Here is an 18,348-nt window from a genome sequence, read left to right as displayed (position 1 = left end):
CTTAAGATGTCCACAGTTCTGCTTGATCAAACAGAAATCACATGATGCCTGTTTGACTTTATAAACACAGACACACAAACATGCTTGACATGTTTGCATGCTAAGCGATCACATATACACTCATTCACATCCTTCTCCTGACTGCCTGAAACAAAATCTGCACAGATTTCTCACACAGAAGCTTCAAATTATTCCCATGTTGGAATGTTAAATCTCAGAAAACAGACACACATGCACGTACACACACACACACACACACACACACACACACACACACACACTAGCTCTCTCCAATTCCCTGTTTGTGTTTCATGCTGCTGAGTGGAATCACGTCCCCAGATAATGATGAAGAAGGAGAGAGTGTAATTTTCTCCCTCAAACATTTGTTCAGCGCTCAGAGAGAAGGATTAACTTACAAGCAGAAACTCTGTGAAACTTCTGCTCTGTGCCTGTGGTCAAAGTAGTTCATTAAACCACTGTCACCATTTTAAATGTCATTCTGACAGACAGGATTACTCAAGGAGCATTGCACAGTGTCAACATGTTGCATTGCACAGGGGTCTCAGTGTTGAACATGAAGGCCAGCTCAGCTTCAGAGTGCGTGTACAACACTGGTTGTGTCACATGGGACTGAAAGTGATAGGCTCTGCTTGCAGGACACTAGTAAACGCTGTTTGCACAACATCTACCTCTAATATGCAGCACAAACAATCAAGCAATGGCTGCTTATGAAACCTTTAGTAATTATGGTCAACAACATGTTACAGTGCTTTTTATATACTAAGAAAGTCCATTACTTAGTCATCACCTGCACTCTCATAAATCTTAGTTGTTAAAGCTGTTTTAGACAGTTTGCTCAAGTAATAATCTCAAAGATTTTCATCTAAATAAATGTCTGTTAAGTCATTTTTAATGCCAACTTTGTTGACAGAAGTCCAAAAAAAGAACGTAGGGGCAGGGTTGCAGCAACACTATGCATCTACAAGGTGATTTCTAAAATTCCATGGAAAACACACAGCAAGGATCTATGGTTAAAGTTTTATATGGTATACCACGGCATGAAAACTAAATTATCATACCATGGACATGTGACACAGTGAAAACATAAAGTGAATGCCACCACTTTAAGAAACCCGGCCTGATCATGTGCCTCTCTGTCTTGTGTTCTCAGTGAGTTTGTGTCATGGCTGATAGAGAGCGGAGAGATCAGCAAACCTGACGAGGGAGTCAACCTGGGACAAGCGTTGCTGGAGAATGGCATCATTCACCATGGTGAGACACAACTAAATCCTTTAGTTCTCCCTGACTCTAATTCCCACATTCTGTGTCTGGTTCTCTCTGTTTGTTAAACCTCTGTCATTTCCTAATCCTTTCTAGATTTGCTGACGTCTTGATGCTCTTTACAGCTCCTCTTGTCATGTTTTTAAGTCTGTTTTTAACTTGTTTAGTCATCTCATCCGCTGGTTTTTGGTTTGTTTTTCTGTCTCTCTTTGTCTCTGATTCACATTATCCACCTATAATTGAATGACTCATTCTTGTTATGAATTATCCCCACTTCCATTTGGGGAGCACCATTTATGGGAGAAACCACCATGTTCTGTTGTCTGGTAATAATGATCCTGGAAATGTCTCGCATCATTTCCCCTTCCACAATTTGTCCTGAGTGTGACATTCACAGGTCCACTCACCTGAATAATGCATACAGAAATGACACACACACACATACACAAATACGTATAAATAATGCATGAACACAGTTGTCCAGAGTGTTGCTGAAGGGGTTCGTGTACAAAGTAAAAAAACACTGTCATGATTTATACACACCAATCTGTCAGGAAAATTCGCAGAGTGCAATGTTCACATTCCTTAAAACCTGTGGAAAGTCCCCTGAACTCCTCCCTGCCAGAAGTCCACGACCACAGAGATATACAGTGATGACATGCAGGGCTCTGTGGTACAGCAAGGAAAACTAGAGAGGCTTTGAGCCCTGCAGGCAAAGTGTAGATGACACCAGTTAGAAAATAAATCAGACGTATGGAAGCGATGTGACAGAGTGGTGAAACAAAGCTGTCAATCCACTCCTGCTGATTTTATGAAAAGACATAAAAAGTAAGACAGTCAACCACATACATTTTATTTTACATAAATGTAGACATTAATCATACTTGAATGTTTGCAATTTACCCTCTGCTCCCGTAATGATTCAGCTATCAATTCACATACTTTAAATTCCACATTTGCCAGTTTACAATGGCTGATTGTGTGGTGCCTTTTTATTTTATGAGAGCATTTTAAGTCTAGACGGAGAAAAACCAGCAGCTTGTTTGAGCCCATGCCAGCTTGTTGTGGTGAAACCCAACTGCCTCCGTTTGGCACATATCACTGTTTGCTTCTCCAACAGACATCTGTTTGTGTATGTATTAGTCATTTGACTGTTTGTTGGATTCTTTATACATAAGAACGTGTTTTTGGGTGTTTATTAATGTGAGTCGAGAGATTTTATGGGAATTGGCTGCTGTCTGCTATGTCAACTATTTAAATCTCAGGCCTCACTCAACACACACACTGGGTTTTACAACTGCAGGGTTTCCCCCCAAAACATCCAGTTAGTGACAGAAAACACAAAAAGCTATTGTGCAAACATTATGAAACCTGCATGTTTTATGCTTCCAATGGGACAAAACATATTGAGTCATTTCTAATGCATCTGTATGGGTAAAGTAAGAAATCATATTGACTGAACCATATGTCATTCATGGCTAAGTACTGAGCTCTTTTGATTCATCTTTGGTGCGCCACAACTGCAAATTTGGAGAAAAATAATCTGCTAAAGAATGTCCCTTCTTGAAAAAAGAATGTCTACAATGAGCTCTCCATGCATTAAAATCAAATTGCCACAATACCACAAGAAAAACACAGAACGTGGAAATAATGGGTGTATGACGTAGGTAGATACAGCTAAAACCACATCAGATTAAGAGCAGATGAGAACTATAAATACATGAGATTCAGAGTAAGGGTAATAAAAGAAAGAGGCTGGAAATAAAAAAAAACTCTTCAATGACCCCAAACTCTCGAGCTGTAGTGAAAAGGGAGATTAACATAAAAGCCTGTTTATGAAAGCGGTGCTTTTAGAAGGGATTTAAAGATGAAACCGATCTTGCAAGCCTTACATCCTCTGACAGGCTGTTTCAGGGTAAAGGCGTCCTAATCATAACTTATTAGGGTGCAGTAACCTCAAGTCTTGAGCCGAAACTGTGGAACAAACAGAAAGGCTTTAGGGAGTTCATTAATGATGTAAACTACATATACTACAGAGATATCTCAGAGCACTGTCATTTTTTGTGGACATCATAGACTTAGATATAAATGCTTAAATCAGTCTTACATAAATCCGGACAGTCAAGTTTTGAGGAAAAGGGGCATCATCACAGCTTGATCACTCAGTATTCAAACAGGAGTACAGATCAGGTGACATGTTTCTGTTTCTGCCAATGTTTCAGTGTCAGACAAGCACCAGTTCAAGAACGAGCAGGTGTTGTACCGATTCCGCTACGACGATGGCACCTACAAGACCCGCAGTGAGATGGAGGACATCATGTCTAAGGTGAGTGTGCTTCTTCTCCATGTCCTTATTGGTGTTTGATAGATGGAAAAGAAGAGAGTAGTAACGCTAGTAGTCAGTAGTGAGTCTGCAAAAATTGTGATGACGGTTACAGCTGGCTCGCTCATCGCCGAAGTGGTTGCAATAGGTTGCACATAATGATATGCATAGCGTCACCCCGTCCATTAACGGGATTGGCTCCTTTTGTTTGTGACGTCTCAAACCTGCCAATCTGAAAACGTGTTGTTCAGCCTGTCCTTGGTACACTGCAGTTTAAAAGCAGACAGGCCCAGCCATGGAGACGACTGCTGATGTTGTCCCTGATATGTCTTGTAGCTCATGAAAAACATCACATGGAGATGTTTACAAGGTTAAACACTTGATGTTCACTGGAGGGGGTCTTTAAGCTAAAAAATATTAGAAAGAAAGAATATTCAGAAACCCTGCACAAACTAAGTTTTAAAAGATCCGGTATGCATCTCATATTGAGTCACATTAATCATTTTACAAATCAGATTGAGGAACATTTCATAAATCTTAATGACAAAAGAAAATAAATGATGTCCAATAAAACATTGTGTGTGCCACCATTGGTATTTCTTTTTCATTTTTATCGAATTTCTGCTATTTTCATTTCAGCGATGCATCAAAATATGACTTCATATTATTGACCTTGAAAAAACAACTTGCATCAGCCTTTCAAAGTACATCAAAAATCTGTTCAACATTTCAATTTCTTGTCTGGCTCACTTATGTCTAACAATTTCTTCAAATGTTCAAATATAATCTCCAGAGGCATTAATCCCTCCAGGAGCAAACTCAGTCAGACACTTATTTTGAAAGAACAAGGACATAAAGGTTGTTTGTGTTGGTTTGCATCTGTTCTCAGACCCATTTAGAGATAATGGCTTTGAAATGTCTCTCCCAAAACGATAGCCTGAGGAACTCCTTCACAGTCAACAGTTAAAAATCTTGTCCTGAGGCCATGCTTGTACTTGTTTACCCAAGGTGTGTACGCCGTATGACTCAGCCGCTCCGCTTTTCTTCTCTTTCAGGGCGTCAGGCTGTACTGCCGCCTCCACAGCCTCCACACGCCTGTCATCAAGTAAGTACCTGCCCTTCCCCCCCCTTCCTCTCCCCCTTACAAAATGCTAATGTTTCCCCTTTCCAGGTGCATGTATGCATATTTATGAGGGCTTCACTTTGGCCCACGTCACTCTTTCTGTAATGAGTGTACTTACAGTTACACTGCCAGGAATGACAACCTTTCCTCTCCAGCTTGGACTCCCTGTTGGGCTCGAGCTGCTGAAGGTTTATGTGTTCAAGATTTCAGGTCAGGTTGAGGATGCCAGGTTTTCATTAAGTGAAGTTTATAAAAGGTAGCTTTTAAAGGATCAAGGAGAGCAACATATTACGAGCATTCTTTGCAGTGTTGTGGTTTAGCTGAATTTATGTTACATTAACATTTAACATGGATTAAGTGGGAGTACAGATGATGACTGCAGCATTTTAACCCCATCAATCACTTTTTTATTCCTCCTCCTCTTGTAAACACACACGCTTCCTCACTTCCTTGCTTACATACACAGGACACATACTCTGTAAAATAACTATCACAGTTTCCAGTATTTAAACACACATAAACACACACCACCTCCTGAATATAAGACCCTATTTAGGTTTTTATACAACTGCAATCCTAAATTCATCCTGACGTCACGCTCAGGATGGGGTGCAGAAATGCTTTCATAATGTTTTATTGATGTTTTCCAGGTTTCCATTTCTTTTAAAGAGGGGGTATTTTGCTGTTTCACATTTTAAGACATAACGTTACAATGTTGGATATCCAGACCAAACGTGGGTGAAGTTTCAAATCTGTAGGTAAAAGTATGTTGGAGTAATTCCCAGGCTTCTCAGCTCAGTCTGCAGGCTGCTGTGAACGGCAGGTTTCACACAGTTTTTTTTCTCAGCAGGCTTCAGAGAGCCGGCAAATCAGAAGGAAAGGGGCTTGTAGGGGCGAGGTTTCTTAAAGGGGCAGAGCTGACTGAGTGTGAGAAAGATGAGGTTTTTTTAACTGTAAATTATGCTGAGCTACTCCACAGGAATCACAGAGTGAAATATGAAGCTTGATATGAGCATAATACCCCCCCTTTAAATGTTGGGAATCTGACAATGAAATATAGTTTCACCACTTCTTGATTGATCAGCAACTAAAAAGACAATGGACAGGGATAATTTGGTTAAACAACACATTTGATACTTACAGCTGTCGTCTCACACTATCGAATGGGCTACTAAATGTTTTGATTACAGCGTTTCCATGGCTGATTAAGATGTCTTTAAAGGTCTTAGATTAAAATCAAGGAAATTGGTCATAAATTGTCTTAAATTTACTCTAAATTTGCAGTTGGTGTGCTTAAGGCTGATGGGAAATTTGTCACACAGTCTCCTAACATTACTGTAACGAATATTATATAGCCATCTAAGTCTTTTTACGTTATGTCTCTGTGACTTTGCAAGCTTATAACTTTTTTTGCTGTCCCACGAAATTAGCGGCAGATATTACTGTGTACATGGAAACGTTTACAACTGCCGAAAGCAGCCTCTCTAATCTTTAGAGGTAAATCTTCTAAAAAAGTGTAATAATAAGCTTTAACTGTTCTCTGATTTGTGAATGGTTTGAAAAAGGTTGAACTGGCACTGTTCTCAGCACTGAACAAAAAAAAGGAAAAGTTACATTTTGTTTTCCAAAGTAGGACTCAAAAAATGATCTTTGCTATCAAAGAAATTCAATGTTTTTGGGGTCTTAAATTATATTTGTTGAGGTCTTAAAAGCATTGAATTTTATTTTTAAAAAGTTACAAGAGCTCCTTGATTACCTTGAAATATGACCTGATGTCCTTCTGGATCTTACAGGCAAACATTAAAATAGTATTTGAGCTTCCCACCGTAATGTCAGAGTATAATGGCTGCAGTGTGTGTGGCAAATTAGTCCTTAACTTAAACTTAGTCATTATCATTCTAACTAAGACCCTGAACGAAGACTTAAAGAAATCTAAATTGTAACCCTGAAACTGAAAGTAGTCCTGTGAGGTGGAAGAATGATCTTACAAATGTTTTCCATGTGAAGTTCCAAGAGTCAGAACAGAAGCACAGGAAACACACATCCTCTCCCTCTGACACACACACACACACACACACGTTCTCTATCCGCCATAGCCCCTCCCCTTCATCCCTCTATCTCTCCCTCCATCAGTCACCCGCTGATTGAAGTGCCGGGGTTGCCATCGGTGCAAACAAAGAGCTTTTGGTCCGTGGACAAATCCTATTAACATACAAAGCAAAGCTCTCTGCAGGCCTGCCAGATATTATGTAATGTGGCCCTGGCCTTTTTAATCCATCACTAAATTGGCATTGTATGTAGCAACCACTCGTTATGATTTATGAATGATGGATGCATTGAATTTCGTGAATCATATACGCTCATAAACCGTGGCAACATTTTTATTGTTGAGTGACTGAGCATCTGCCGGTTTCATGACAGCAAGTAAGAATAATTACATGTGATGAAATAGATATCATACCTAAACCTAATAAAATCTTTGGAAGGCCACATATCTCTGATGCTGCCGAGGATAATAAAGAAAATCTTTGATCAGCAGCTGAACGTTGCTGTTGTCTGCGATATCAATCACTGCTCTTCTTGCCAACGCCAGATTTTGTATTTGGCTGTCATTCTGAAAGTGGCAGTTTACAAAATGAGTGGTTCAGATACAGCCCATGTCTTACTCATACAACTGACACATTAAAGCAAATAGAAGGTACTGCTTTGACGAGCCGTGATACACCCATAGAGTTGCACAACCAACCACACATCCTCTGTAATTTGCCAGCCTTTCTCATGCTTACATATGGAGCAGATAGGTTGTTCATGCTATCTTACAGAAGCTCAAAGAAGCAGACGTTTAAAGACAATAAATGTTGTTTATCAGGCAGGATTTATAGAACTGTCTGCAACACATTTAGCAGCTGTATTTCTATTGATAGAAGGGATTGTTTGCCAATTTTCAACCTCATCTCTATCCAGTAGAGTGAGGTTTATTGTAGGAAAGAAAGACTACAGTTGTTGCTGATGTTCTTTGTGACTCTGGGGGCACATCTGCAAAATTCTGCTCTTCTTCCAGCCCCGGTGTGTCATTTGACTTAGATGAGGCCTGAAAGAACAAGAGGACATTTCAGCTTGAAATTCTAGTCTTCACTTTTGCTTGTACGGCAAACTTACTACAAAGCTACAAAACAGGCTAAATGACATCCCAAAGCATATGGGCAGATTATACATGTAGATCACTCGGCTTTTCAGGCTGCGACTATGCATCCTGGTACATGTAGGTTAAGCATGCACTGAACGCACTGATTTAATGCATCGATTGACTGATTGATTTACTGTCAACACTGAAATCTCAAGATCTCAGTTTTGTTCTCTTTGGCGGCAACTATGGCGTATGGTTTGCCTTCATCTGAGCATCCAATTTGTTTCTTTTTCTTTGGATTTTCACTTATTTTTTAAGTTGTATCTGTATCCAACCACTGCTGGCTGATGGAAAACGCGTCACTAACTGGGCGCCGCTTGTGATTTTTTCCTTGAAAGTTGCCACAGACACCCAGTCTGTCATTCTGCAAATGCAAAGGCTTTCATCAGTGGGTCATAGGCTCACCATTGTGATACCTTATTCGGCGATAGAGACTTAACAGACATTTATTTAAATTAAACATTTTGAGATTATTACTTTAACATCCAAACAAAACCAAAAATTCCATTTAATCACCTCTTACATTTGAAGCCACAGACTGTGAACTGCATGTCTTTGATGTACCTGGACTTTAGTGTTAAATTATATTCACTGAGACTGTTTTCTTCTTCTTCTTTAGGGACAGAGATCATCATCTGAAAACCTTTAAATCTGTAGTGCCTGCTAGCAAACTGGTCGACTGGCTACTCCTGCAGGTAAAATGAACATCTGATATACTTTGCTTTAATCCAAACGCACACCATTCTGAAATATTCATGACTGTTACAGTTTATATGCCTGTTGAAAAAAACAGATGATGAGTTTTCCAACTTATTTGTCACCATTCAGTGACATTGAAGAGCACAGACAAGGACATCAGTCTCCCCGTCTCTCATTGTGTTTATTATGCACATATTTATCGACACATGCCGACTCACAGCACATCATCCTCACTCAGATAACTCAGGCCAGCTGCTGTCGATGAAAAGGTGTAAACAGGCTTTGTAACTGACTGACTGTGTGCGTCACTGATTTGGTTTCCCAGGGAGACTGCTCGACCCGAGAGGACGCGGTGATGCTGGGAGTGGGGCTCTGCAACAGTGGCTTCATGCATCACGGTCAGTTCAGTTCTCTCTCACACACACACACACACACACACACACACACACCTGTAACAACACAATATGACACGATAATGACACATGCCCGGTGTGGTGTTGTCTTTTGTCTGAGATTATATATAGATATCTCTTTTGCAACACCTCTGCTTTAAATATCATTAACGCTGTTGTGTGACGGGGTTAATCTGTCACTCTTGGCTGTATATTCTCTCAGTCGTCTCTTCCCACAAAATGTATTTAAAGCTTCTCCTCTGTCATACAGTCATAGTTTGTAAAAGAATCACAAATTTGCATACCTGGTCCAGCCAAGTCTGTGTAACCTCACTGACCAAATTGTAGTGGAGCGGCTTTGGTTCTAGCCCAGATATGTTGAATGTAAACAGCATTAGCAGCGTACCCTAACCAGAGCTGTTTGGCTTAACTACATGGCTGTCTGGGTCAGCTCACTGAACCGTGACCACTGGGTAAGGCCTAAAATTGAATCTTCATTGGCCAAGTGTATTATGTGTAATGTAAGAACCACTTAAAGGAAGTAGTTTGTGTTTGAATACTGAAGAAGTAACATGATGATAGAGCTTCCTGAAGCGTATAGGGAAGTATGCATGAAGACTGAAACCTAAGATGAAGTTAGTCATTGTTACACATTGTCTAACTGGGCATATTTTAAGGTAAATTATACCTATATTTATCTGAATAGTTTGGATTAGGATGGGGCAATATGTAAGAAAATATGGTCATGATATTTAGAGATCAATATCTATAGTTATTATGAGATATAATTTCATATTGCTGCCAGTTTTCTGATAATGCTGGAAGCTAAGTTAGCTATACTAAAGATTTAAGTTCATATACATCTGCTACAGTTGTCTATCATACATTTTAAAGACTGTATCCTTCGGATATTTAAGAAAGTATAGTTTAAGTTTCATATTAAAAATGATTGTTTTTCTGACGATCTTCAGAGTCATTAGCTCAGCTTGTTACTTTTTTATTACATTGTGTATGTAAAAGCCCAACTACGGTCAAGAGTGGAAATTAGCGAAAACTATAAACTCTAAATCGGTTTCGTGCTATGTACTGGAACTATGTTAAATTACATCATCACTATCAAATAAATAAACTTTTATTCTAATTGTTTGTCTGATAACTTAAGATACAGACGTCCCATGACTAAAATACTTCATTAGGTTGAAATCCGTAGTTAAAAATGACTAATATCTACAAGAAGTTATGCCCTGACTTTAAACAGTAAGAAAGCTTTAGGTTTGAAAAGTGTAATGTCTGACAACTTAAGGAATTCTTTAGGAATGTATTGTATATTTGGAATTACTAGGATGATTCCTTTACTGGCGATTCTGTTGATTAAATCTTGGTTAGCAACAACCAACAGTTAATTTTGCCGACTGTCTTAACCTGGGCTTCTCTTATTTTGAGATCTCAAACCACTTACATATAATAGGTGTTTTTATACCTTTTTTGTCAACGATTTCTTGAGTTTTGGCAGATAATGTAAGTTCCTATTCACTGTCCCTTTTGTGCCCTTCATTTCCACTCAGTTATTGGAATGAAATGAGTGTGTACTTTAATGTGCAAGCTATAAAACTGCGGACTGACTGGTGTTCTTTTCTTCCACTTGATAGTTATCAATATCAATTTATTAAGATCCAGCATCATGATCATTTTATCAACCAGCCCTAGTTTGGATCCTCCTGAAAGATGCTGGACTTCCTTTATCACGATTGTAAAGTCGCCCTAGCAGTGAATGACATTACACTAGGTTGCACGAGCACATAGGTGATATTTCACAGGTCGCTTATTGACATAACTCAGCAGCAGTCGATACAAGTCATGAATCAGAATGTGTACCATGTCAATATTTAAATGTACACATAATTACAAATCACTCAGTATATAAGTGATTTGTAATTATGTGTACATTTAAATGTGAAGTGTTTGCACTGATTTAAACACACAAACGCACACACACACACACACACACACACACAGTCTTATAGTAGCTCTCCCTTCACTTTTTGCTGTCCTCGTCTGCACACACAGACACACCTTCCTTCCTCCTCTACCATCTGTTGGAAGCAGTCACCTGTTCTCTTTTACCTCTCCCTCTCATCTGCGCGTCTTCAGGGTCACGACCTCTCTCCTCTCAGCCTGTCTGCACTCCTCACCTCTACTCAAGTCTCTCTCTCTCTCTCTTTAGTCCTTAGTCAGCACATCTGCTGCTCTTCACCTGGTCCCTCTTAAACTCTTCTCTTTATTTTTCTGTCCTTGTCCTTCTCAACTATGTCTTCTTTTGTCTGTAGCAAAAATAACAGCAGATACAGCGGAACATTTCCTGCATTAGTCCGTCCATAAGGCAGGGTCTCCTTAGCCAGAATGTCATTATCCATTTAATTGGATATTGAATGCCAATAATAGAACCAGCCACAAGTTTTAATGATCTTTTTAGCCACAGAGTCACAACACTTGTCTTATCAGCATTAGCAGTTCTGTAAATCAGCACAAAACCTTTAAGCATTACTCTTCCCCTTTTCCTCTCTGGGACAAAACGTCTCATGGGGATCAATCATTTCATGGTGTGTTTATTTGATTGCCTATGTAGGTCCACCGTTGCATCATGTTTTATGTCATGCATACATAATTCAATTATATAAAGTAACGGTTAAAAAAAAGCTTCAACTTTTATGTGAAATCCTGAGTATAAATGCTCAATACAAGTCTCAGCACTGCTTTCTTGACCCTTGGATGTTATCACCTGTTCCTCCATTCATCTTCAAATGATGATTTAACGGCGCTCTTGTGTAACTATGTGTGTTTTATTAGTGTATGACAGTTTCTGGGGTAGCACTCCCTTCATTATATGGCCACAGCCTCCGTGACTCAGAGGAAGTACCTCACGCTCATTCTTTGTTTGAGTTGGCGTAAGCCGATTGCGTGTGTGTGTGTGTAATCAGTTCATGAAGGATTTTGTTCACCTGAGGGTGCCAGATGCTTTCCAAATCTCTGAACAGCTGGGTACCTTTTGCTCTCAGTGCTGCCTGTACAAGTCACATTTTACATCGGTCCAACAGATTCATACATCATATGTTCTCAGCTGGCTGTGAATGAGTTTAATATCTGGGACAAATGTCAACAAATCTGTGACACAAACAAGAAGGACATTTCCCTCATCCTTTCCAGAACAATAAAATATTCCACAACCATGGCTCCGGTCCAAATGAAAGCCTCAAAAGTCAGAGATGAGGGATTAGTGTGAATGAATACAGTTAGAGTGGAGGATATTGTGTAATTTTAGGCATTCTTATCTTTCCATACCTGTTGTAGTCATGTCTAATGCCTGTGCTTTGAGTGGACGCAAATGAAAACTAACAGCCATCGAGAGTGCATAACTATTGTTAAAGAACAGTCTGTTTACCACATCCTTTAATTCAACTCTACTTTATCTATATATATACGAAGATGCGTCTGAAAGTGCTTCACAAGGCAAGATAAAAACAGCACAGCTGAACAGTCCAAACAATTAAACAGTAAAATATTAAAGCAAATTAAAGTTCCAAAAACTATAAACACATGGGATTAAAATTGTATAGTATGCCATCGATTAAGATTTAAAAGCTAAGGTAATAAAAGATTAGGCAGCTTAAGTAAAGCCAGGTTAAAACGATCTATCTTAAGATTTCTTTTGTAAAAGTCAACAGAGGTGGAGTCAAATCCTTAGGCAGACTGTTACAGAGACTGGGGTTCAAAGCTGATTTCTCGATGCACGTTTGTAGAAAATCTTGTGTTAACTTGGAGGCAAGCTGCAAAGGTTAAGAGGGAACTATTCAGTGTTGCACAGAAGATAAAGTTAAACATACCGTGAAACTGTTCATGAAACAGTCTTAATTTAATGCTGATGCCTCGATATAACCAACAAAAGCAACATTTTCTCCACCAAAGTTTCACAGCAGTTTGTTTGAAAGGCAGAAGGAAGCAGGGTGATATTTTTACGTTACAGAATACAAGACAGAACAGGGTCAGCTTAGAGAAATAGACGCACAGCTTTGTTCACAGCAGCAGCCACAGTCAACACAAAGTCAAGTTCCTTAAAGTTGCTTTAAGACTAAAATGGCAACATCTTTAATCTGAGAAAATCATCAATAAAAGCTGACAGACTGTTGTTGAGGGCCGTATTTTAGTTGCTTATCTCCCTATACAAAAAACAGGACCGGGGTTTATAAAGTGTGTGATTTGGTTCAAACTGCTGTGGAGATAAAGCCTCACCTGTTTGAGGTGCCCCATGTGTTGGAGTGAGGCTCAGCCCAACAGTGGGATTTCTAAACACACTCACACACACACGCACACACACACGTGGCAAACTGCATCTTATGTCCTCTGGAGAATCCTTTCCCAACTCCGGCCCAGTTGGCTACGACCCAGATGTGGTTTTGCTCCAGATGTTCTTGCTAGCATCATTAGCTAATGAGCTAATTAACCGCTAGCTTGTTTCTGTGAAGAAGTGTACACATTAAGTGGCTGCTTCTTTTGGAGTCTGCTCAAGCAAACACTTTGAAGTTGCAAACCTGTGAACAAGGCTCGTGATGACACATTTAACACTTACACGGTACAATTTCCACAATTTAGCGACTATAAGCGCTAAAAAGTTTTTCATTATTAAAAGGGAAGCATCAATGTTTGGCTAAGCTAATGCTAAATGCCTTACTTGCTTTTCATTACTTAACTGAATCTCTTTTTGGTCCATTGTTTTTTGTCTTATTCTAACTTTCTGCAGCGGCTTTCTGATTACACGCTGTGTGTGTGTGTGTGTGTGTGTGTGTGTGTGTGTGTGTGTGTGTGTGTGTGTGCGTGTGTGTGTTTTCCCCCTCAGTCTTGGAGAAAAGCGAGTTCAAAGACGAGTCCCAGTTCTTCCGTTTCTATGCGGACGAGGAAATGGAGGGAACCAGCACCAAGAGCAAGCAGCTCCAGCGCAACGACTTCAAACTCATTGAAAACATCTTGGCCAAGTCTTTGGTGGTGAGCTGGAGCACGAACAAACACATACATGCATGCATTTCCACATTCTCTCACACTTTAACGTGGTTACACAGATACTCGTTGTCACAGTGCCAGATTCGCATCATAGTTTTTGATTCCTTTGGAGAGAAAAAAGACGACAATAAAGGGAATGTTGAAGTGTTTCCCTGAGGCGAGCGCACTAATTATACCACAAAGATCTTGTAATTAACTATGTTATGTTACCAGCATCCATTGTAGAGTGTCATCCACAAAGATAATAACTGTTTAGGTTGGGCAATCAACAGATCAATGTTGATGAAAAAAAGAAAGACGCTTTTTCATTCATCTGGATTTGACTCGCTCTCTCCAGCTTGTACGTTCATACACACATGCAGAATACTGTGTGTAAGGGTGTGCGTGTGTGTGTGGAAGCAGTAACGATGTATAACGACTGTATTGTGTAGCTAATTGAACTGACATACTGGCATCTTCTATATCCTTCACTCCAGTTTGTTTAGACTCGTGTGTGTTCCTCTTTCCAACTAGATTTAATTAACATCACGATACGCTGGCAGGAAAAAAAGCCTCCTCTTCCTCATGGGAGCGGGAGCTGCTTTGATGACAATAAACACTTTTAAATTTACTCTGATCAGGATGAATCTTAATGAGCGTTGTCTTATGGAAATATAATCAACTGTACTGCCTGGGATGAAGTCCCCAAGGCAGATCAGTACGTTGTAATGACTGCTAGAAGTAGTGGTATTAAAGTTGTAATCCTTAAGATCTCAGTTTCGTTTCTCTTTGGCGGCACCTATGGCGATAAACAGTAATTGCAGCAGCACACTTCCCAGATATCCAGACAGTGTTGCATGTGTGACGTCCACGGTTGGCTGCGGTTGTAACTCTTGATTTTCCTCCCGACGGTCACTTTCCTTTTTAGACTGTTTGCCTTCATCTGAGCATCAAATTTGTTTCTTTTTCTTTGGATTTTAACTTATTTTTGAAGTTGTATCTGTAGTCATCTTTTCTTCATTTGTTCAGCCATAGTAGATTACTATTTACCCGCAACGCTGGCAGAGAGCTGAAAAGCAGCCGCTTAGCTCCGCCTTGGGCGAGAAGCGGGGACACCCTGGACTGATCACCAGTCAATCAAAGGGCTGACACATAGAGACAACCTTTCACGCTCACATTCACATACAGACCCAGGGAACCCATGCATGCAGACTCCACACAGAAAGGCCCTCTTCGTCCGAACCTGGACTCGAACTAGGAACTGTCTAGCTGTGAGGAAACAGCACTAGCCCCTTATGTAATACAAGTCATCTGAAAAAGGATCATTATTATTTTTGGGAGAGTAACAGTTAATATGCATGTCGTGTAAAAGGAATTTAAAGAAATCTGTGTCCTTCGAAATGACTGACACAGTTCAGGTACTCCGGTCGGTAGGTTAAGCACTGCGTAGCTTGTATTAGGAAAATTAGTTGAAGTATGTGCTGTAGTTTCTAAGATTTTTCAGTTTTCCTCTCAAGAATGTTCCATGCATGATGACACATAAAAGATTGAGGTCAGCCTACACTGTTCTGGAGATAACAACATTAGTTTCCAGAGGCTGAAACAGAAAACGTCTGTTATCTTTAGGAAACCTAGAAGCATCTCTTTCATATGAAAGTAGGAAGTAGGTTCACTATCCAGCCTTTCACAAGTAGTGGAAAAGGCGTTTTTTCCCCTTGATAAGCAGAACTAATCCTTCCTCATGGCTCTGTCTGAAGTTGAGTGCAGGAACTCTTTATTTAACACAGCCATCTCCTCTGTAGTAACAGCAGAGATCTCCATCTTATCAGAGTCGTGCAGCAGGAAGATGCAGCCCCAGCAGCTTACCGAATGGAAGCAGGCTTAAGTGTTTGGTGATGACAGCGTTAAACGAAGCACTGCCCCCACCGGGGAATTGAAAATGAGAGGCAGAGAACATCATCAGAAGACACCTGACACACGATGAAAATCACAAATTAGAAGTATGATGATGTGTGGATAGTTTGTGTATACGACCACCCAGAGAGAGTGCTGTATATCAGCTTTAACATGAACATTTAATGATTCTGCAAATACAAACTAAGTTCATTTAAAAGGAGGATTATGTAGTTGAGTACAGAATTATGAGATGCACAAATGACAAGATATCTGCAGGGTTTGCAAAATAGCAGCAGAGCCTAATGAGGCAAAGAAAATGAATATATATGTCGTGACAATTATATTGCTTCTCGTTTAGTTATGAGGCTAAACCAGTGGAAGACCTGTGAAAGTGTAAAAGTGGGAGTAATTAGGTGATTTTCTCTGTGCTAGATTCACCCCGAGGAGGAAGACTACGGCTTTGAGATTGAGGAGAAAAACAAGGCCATTGTGGTGAAGTCTGTCACCAGGGGCTCACATGCTGAGGTAATGGTCAACACACACACACACACACACACACACACACAAGCACACACACTGTATCTCCTTCCTGCCTTAGGGCATTAGTTCCAGTAGGTAATGGCTGTCTACTGTTTAGACGGCTGCTGTCAGTCTGCCTCTTTTTCCCTTTGGAAGAGCTTCGCTCTGATTGGCTGTAGAGCCGTTAGACATGCCTGCTCACATCACGTCCACAAAAATTACACACAGACACACACAAGCATGCAGAGCTATTTAAAATGGCAGTAAGGTAGGTGGAAACATTTGAAGGCTTCACAATTATTTACATTATTGTTCTGTTTATGGGCAGCCTGTAAAAAGGCAGTTGTCACATCCATGGCTTCTGTGTCAGCAGTCACAGACAACCTGACACAAATAAAATCCAGCTGCCACCTTAATGCTAGAATACAAGATTTCTCTTACTTTTCTTGTGATTTTGTCATTGCTAAAGGCCTGCACAGTATGAGAGAAAGCTGCAATATGAGATAAGAAGGTCCAGTGTTGCGATGATGTTGAATGAATACTTAGGTGTTCCTATAATTCTTAGTTCTTGTATCTTCCTGCAGTTGACTTGTTTTGCACAGTGCTTGTGTTTGCAGTAGTGCTCTTTAGTGTTATTCTTTTTCACCCTAAGGTCTTTGTCAACCACATTTTTCTCACTTTTCTCTCCTTCCTCACCCATCTCGGTAGCTACACTTGCAGTCACAACCAAATTGACACCAGTTAACCTGAGGGTAGCTTGCGGGTAGCTGGGGCATCATCTGATTGGCCAAATAGTGTGCATGCATGGCCCATGCATCCAGGGCTCCATCTGATAGGTCAGATGTTCACATGCTGAGTGTAAAACCATGGCGCGTGTACATGAAATACTCAACAAAATACAAAACATTTTAGTCCAGTTTTAGTCATTACTTTTAGTCAAAACGTTTTCTCTCTTGACAAACATGACCCCCCCCTCCAGTCTGCCTCTTCTGGTTTTTACCTGTTTGTTTCAGGTAAAATTAACACTTTAATTTTCAGCAGATCATCCAAACAGTAAAAGAACGATGAAGACACAGCATCTAAAGATTACTTTTCATCATCGCTTCTCATTTAAACAGTCTGACTGAAGCAGACAGCCGATGATCGCTCCTTTTTGTGCGGAAGAAGCGTCAAATGACGCGTAAAACGTCCCTTTTTCTGTGAGCGCGCACAGAGCATGAAGCCGAAAGCCTGAGTTAACAGAAAAAGTTTATAACCACCTGCATGATACCTGTTATCTTCCCAGTTACAGGATTTAATTGCTTGTATTTTGACAGACAGATTAGACACACAGTGGGACTGCATTTTGAAAGTCTGACAAAACACCACTAACATTGTGGTCCCTTTTTATCTCGTTAACCAAAACGCAACATACGTGCTCGTCAGAGTTTTTTTTAATCAATTTTTAATATTTTTAGCTCGTCAACGTCTCGTCTTCGTCGTGGAAAAAAGATGGATTTTTCACATCATTCACAAATAGCACTGGTGCAGGGTAATCTCTTGCATGTAATTTCATATCCTGATGGCATTGACAATTGTCGGCAGCCCTTATTTACTTTATGTCACTTCACTGGTTAAACATTTTTCTGGAAAATTCCAAAGCCAATTTATTGTGTATAGAATCTTTCCTGCATCTTTCTATGGAAAACACAAACACAGGATGATGCTCTTTTCTTTGTGGAAGGTCCTTCTCCTCATCTTCTTTTGTTTATAGTCTTGCTTCACCAACATTTCATTTTATCCCCATTCCTCTCATGTCCCTCTGCTCATCGCTTTCAGTTGTTAAACTCATTGCAGTTCCCACATTGCTCTTCTCCTCTGTCTCTCTCTGGATTATCTTTCTTTTTCTCTTCTTTCC

The 18,348-nt window shown here is 40.0% G+C and overlaps 1 protein-coding gene across 1 annotated transcript in view; it reads left to right on the top strand.

The window, feature by feature from the left end:
• The window catches only part of prex1 (phosphatidylinositol-3,4,5-trisphosphate-dependent Rac exchange factor 1), a 103,888-nt gene that overhangs the window by 54,057 nt on the left and 31,483 nt on the right, over positions 1-18,348 (top strand). Inside the window, exons 11-17 of the mRNA XM_069659859.1 lie at positions 1,172-1,272; positions 3,504-3,607; positions 4,660-4,709; positions 8,534-8,609; positions 8,939-9,011; positions 13,897-14,042; positions 16,365-16,457. Of these exons, the coding sequence (XP_069515960.1) occupies positions 1,172-1,272; positions 3,504-3,607; positions 4,660-4,709; positions 8,534-8,609; positions 8,939-9,011; positions 13,897-14,042; positions 16,365-16,457 (643 nt within the window). The remainder of the gene's footprint in view (positions 1-1,171; positions 1,273-3,503; positions 3,608-4,659; positions 4,710-8,533; positions 8,610-8,938; positions 9,012-13,896; positions 14,043-16,364; positions 16,458-18,348) is intronic.

The sequence above is a fragment of the Semicossyphus pulcher genome, unplaced genomic scaffold, assembly GCF_022749685.1.
Source record: "Semicossyphus pulcher isolate SPU_LCO1_2020_fin unplaced genomic scaffold, fSemPul1.0.p SCAF_13, whole genome shotgun sequence".
Classification (NCBI taxonomy): Eukaryota; Metazoa; Chordata; class Actinopteri; order Labriformes; family Labridae; genus Semicossyphus; species Semicossyphus pulcher.
This window is presented reverse-complemented; position numbering and strand designations above follow the sequence as displayed.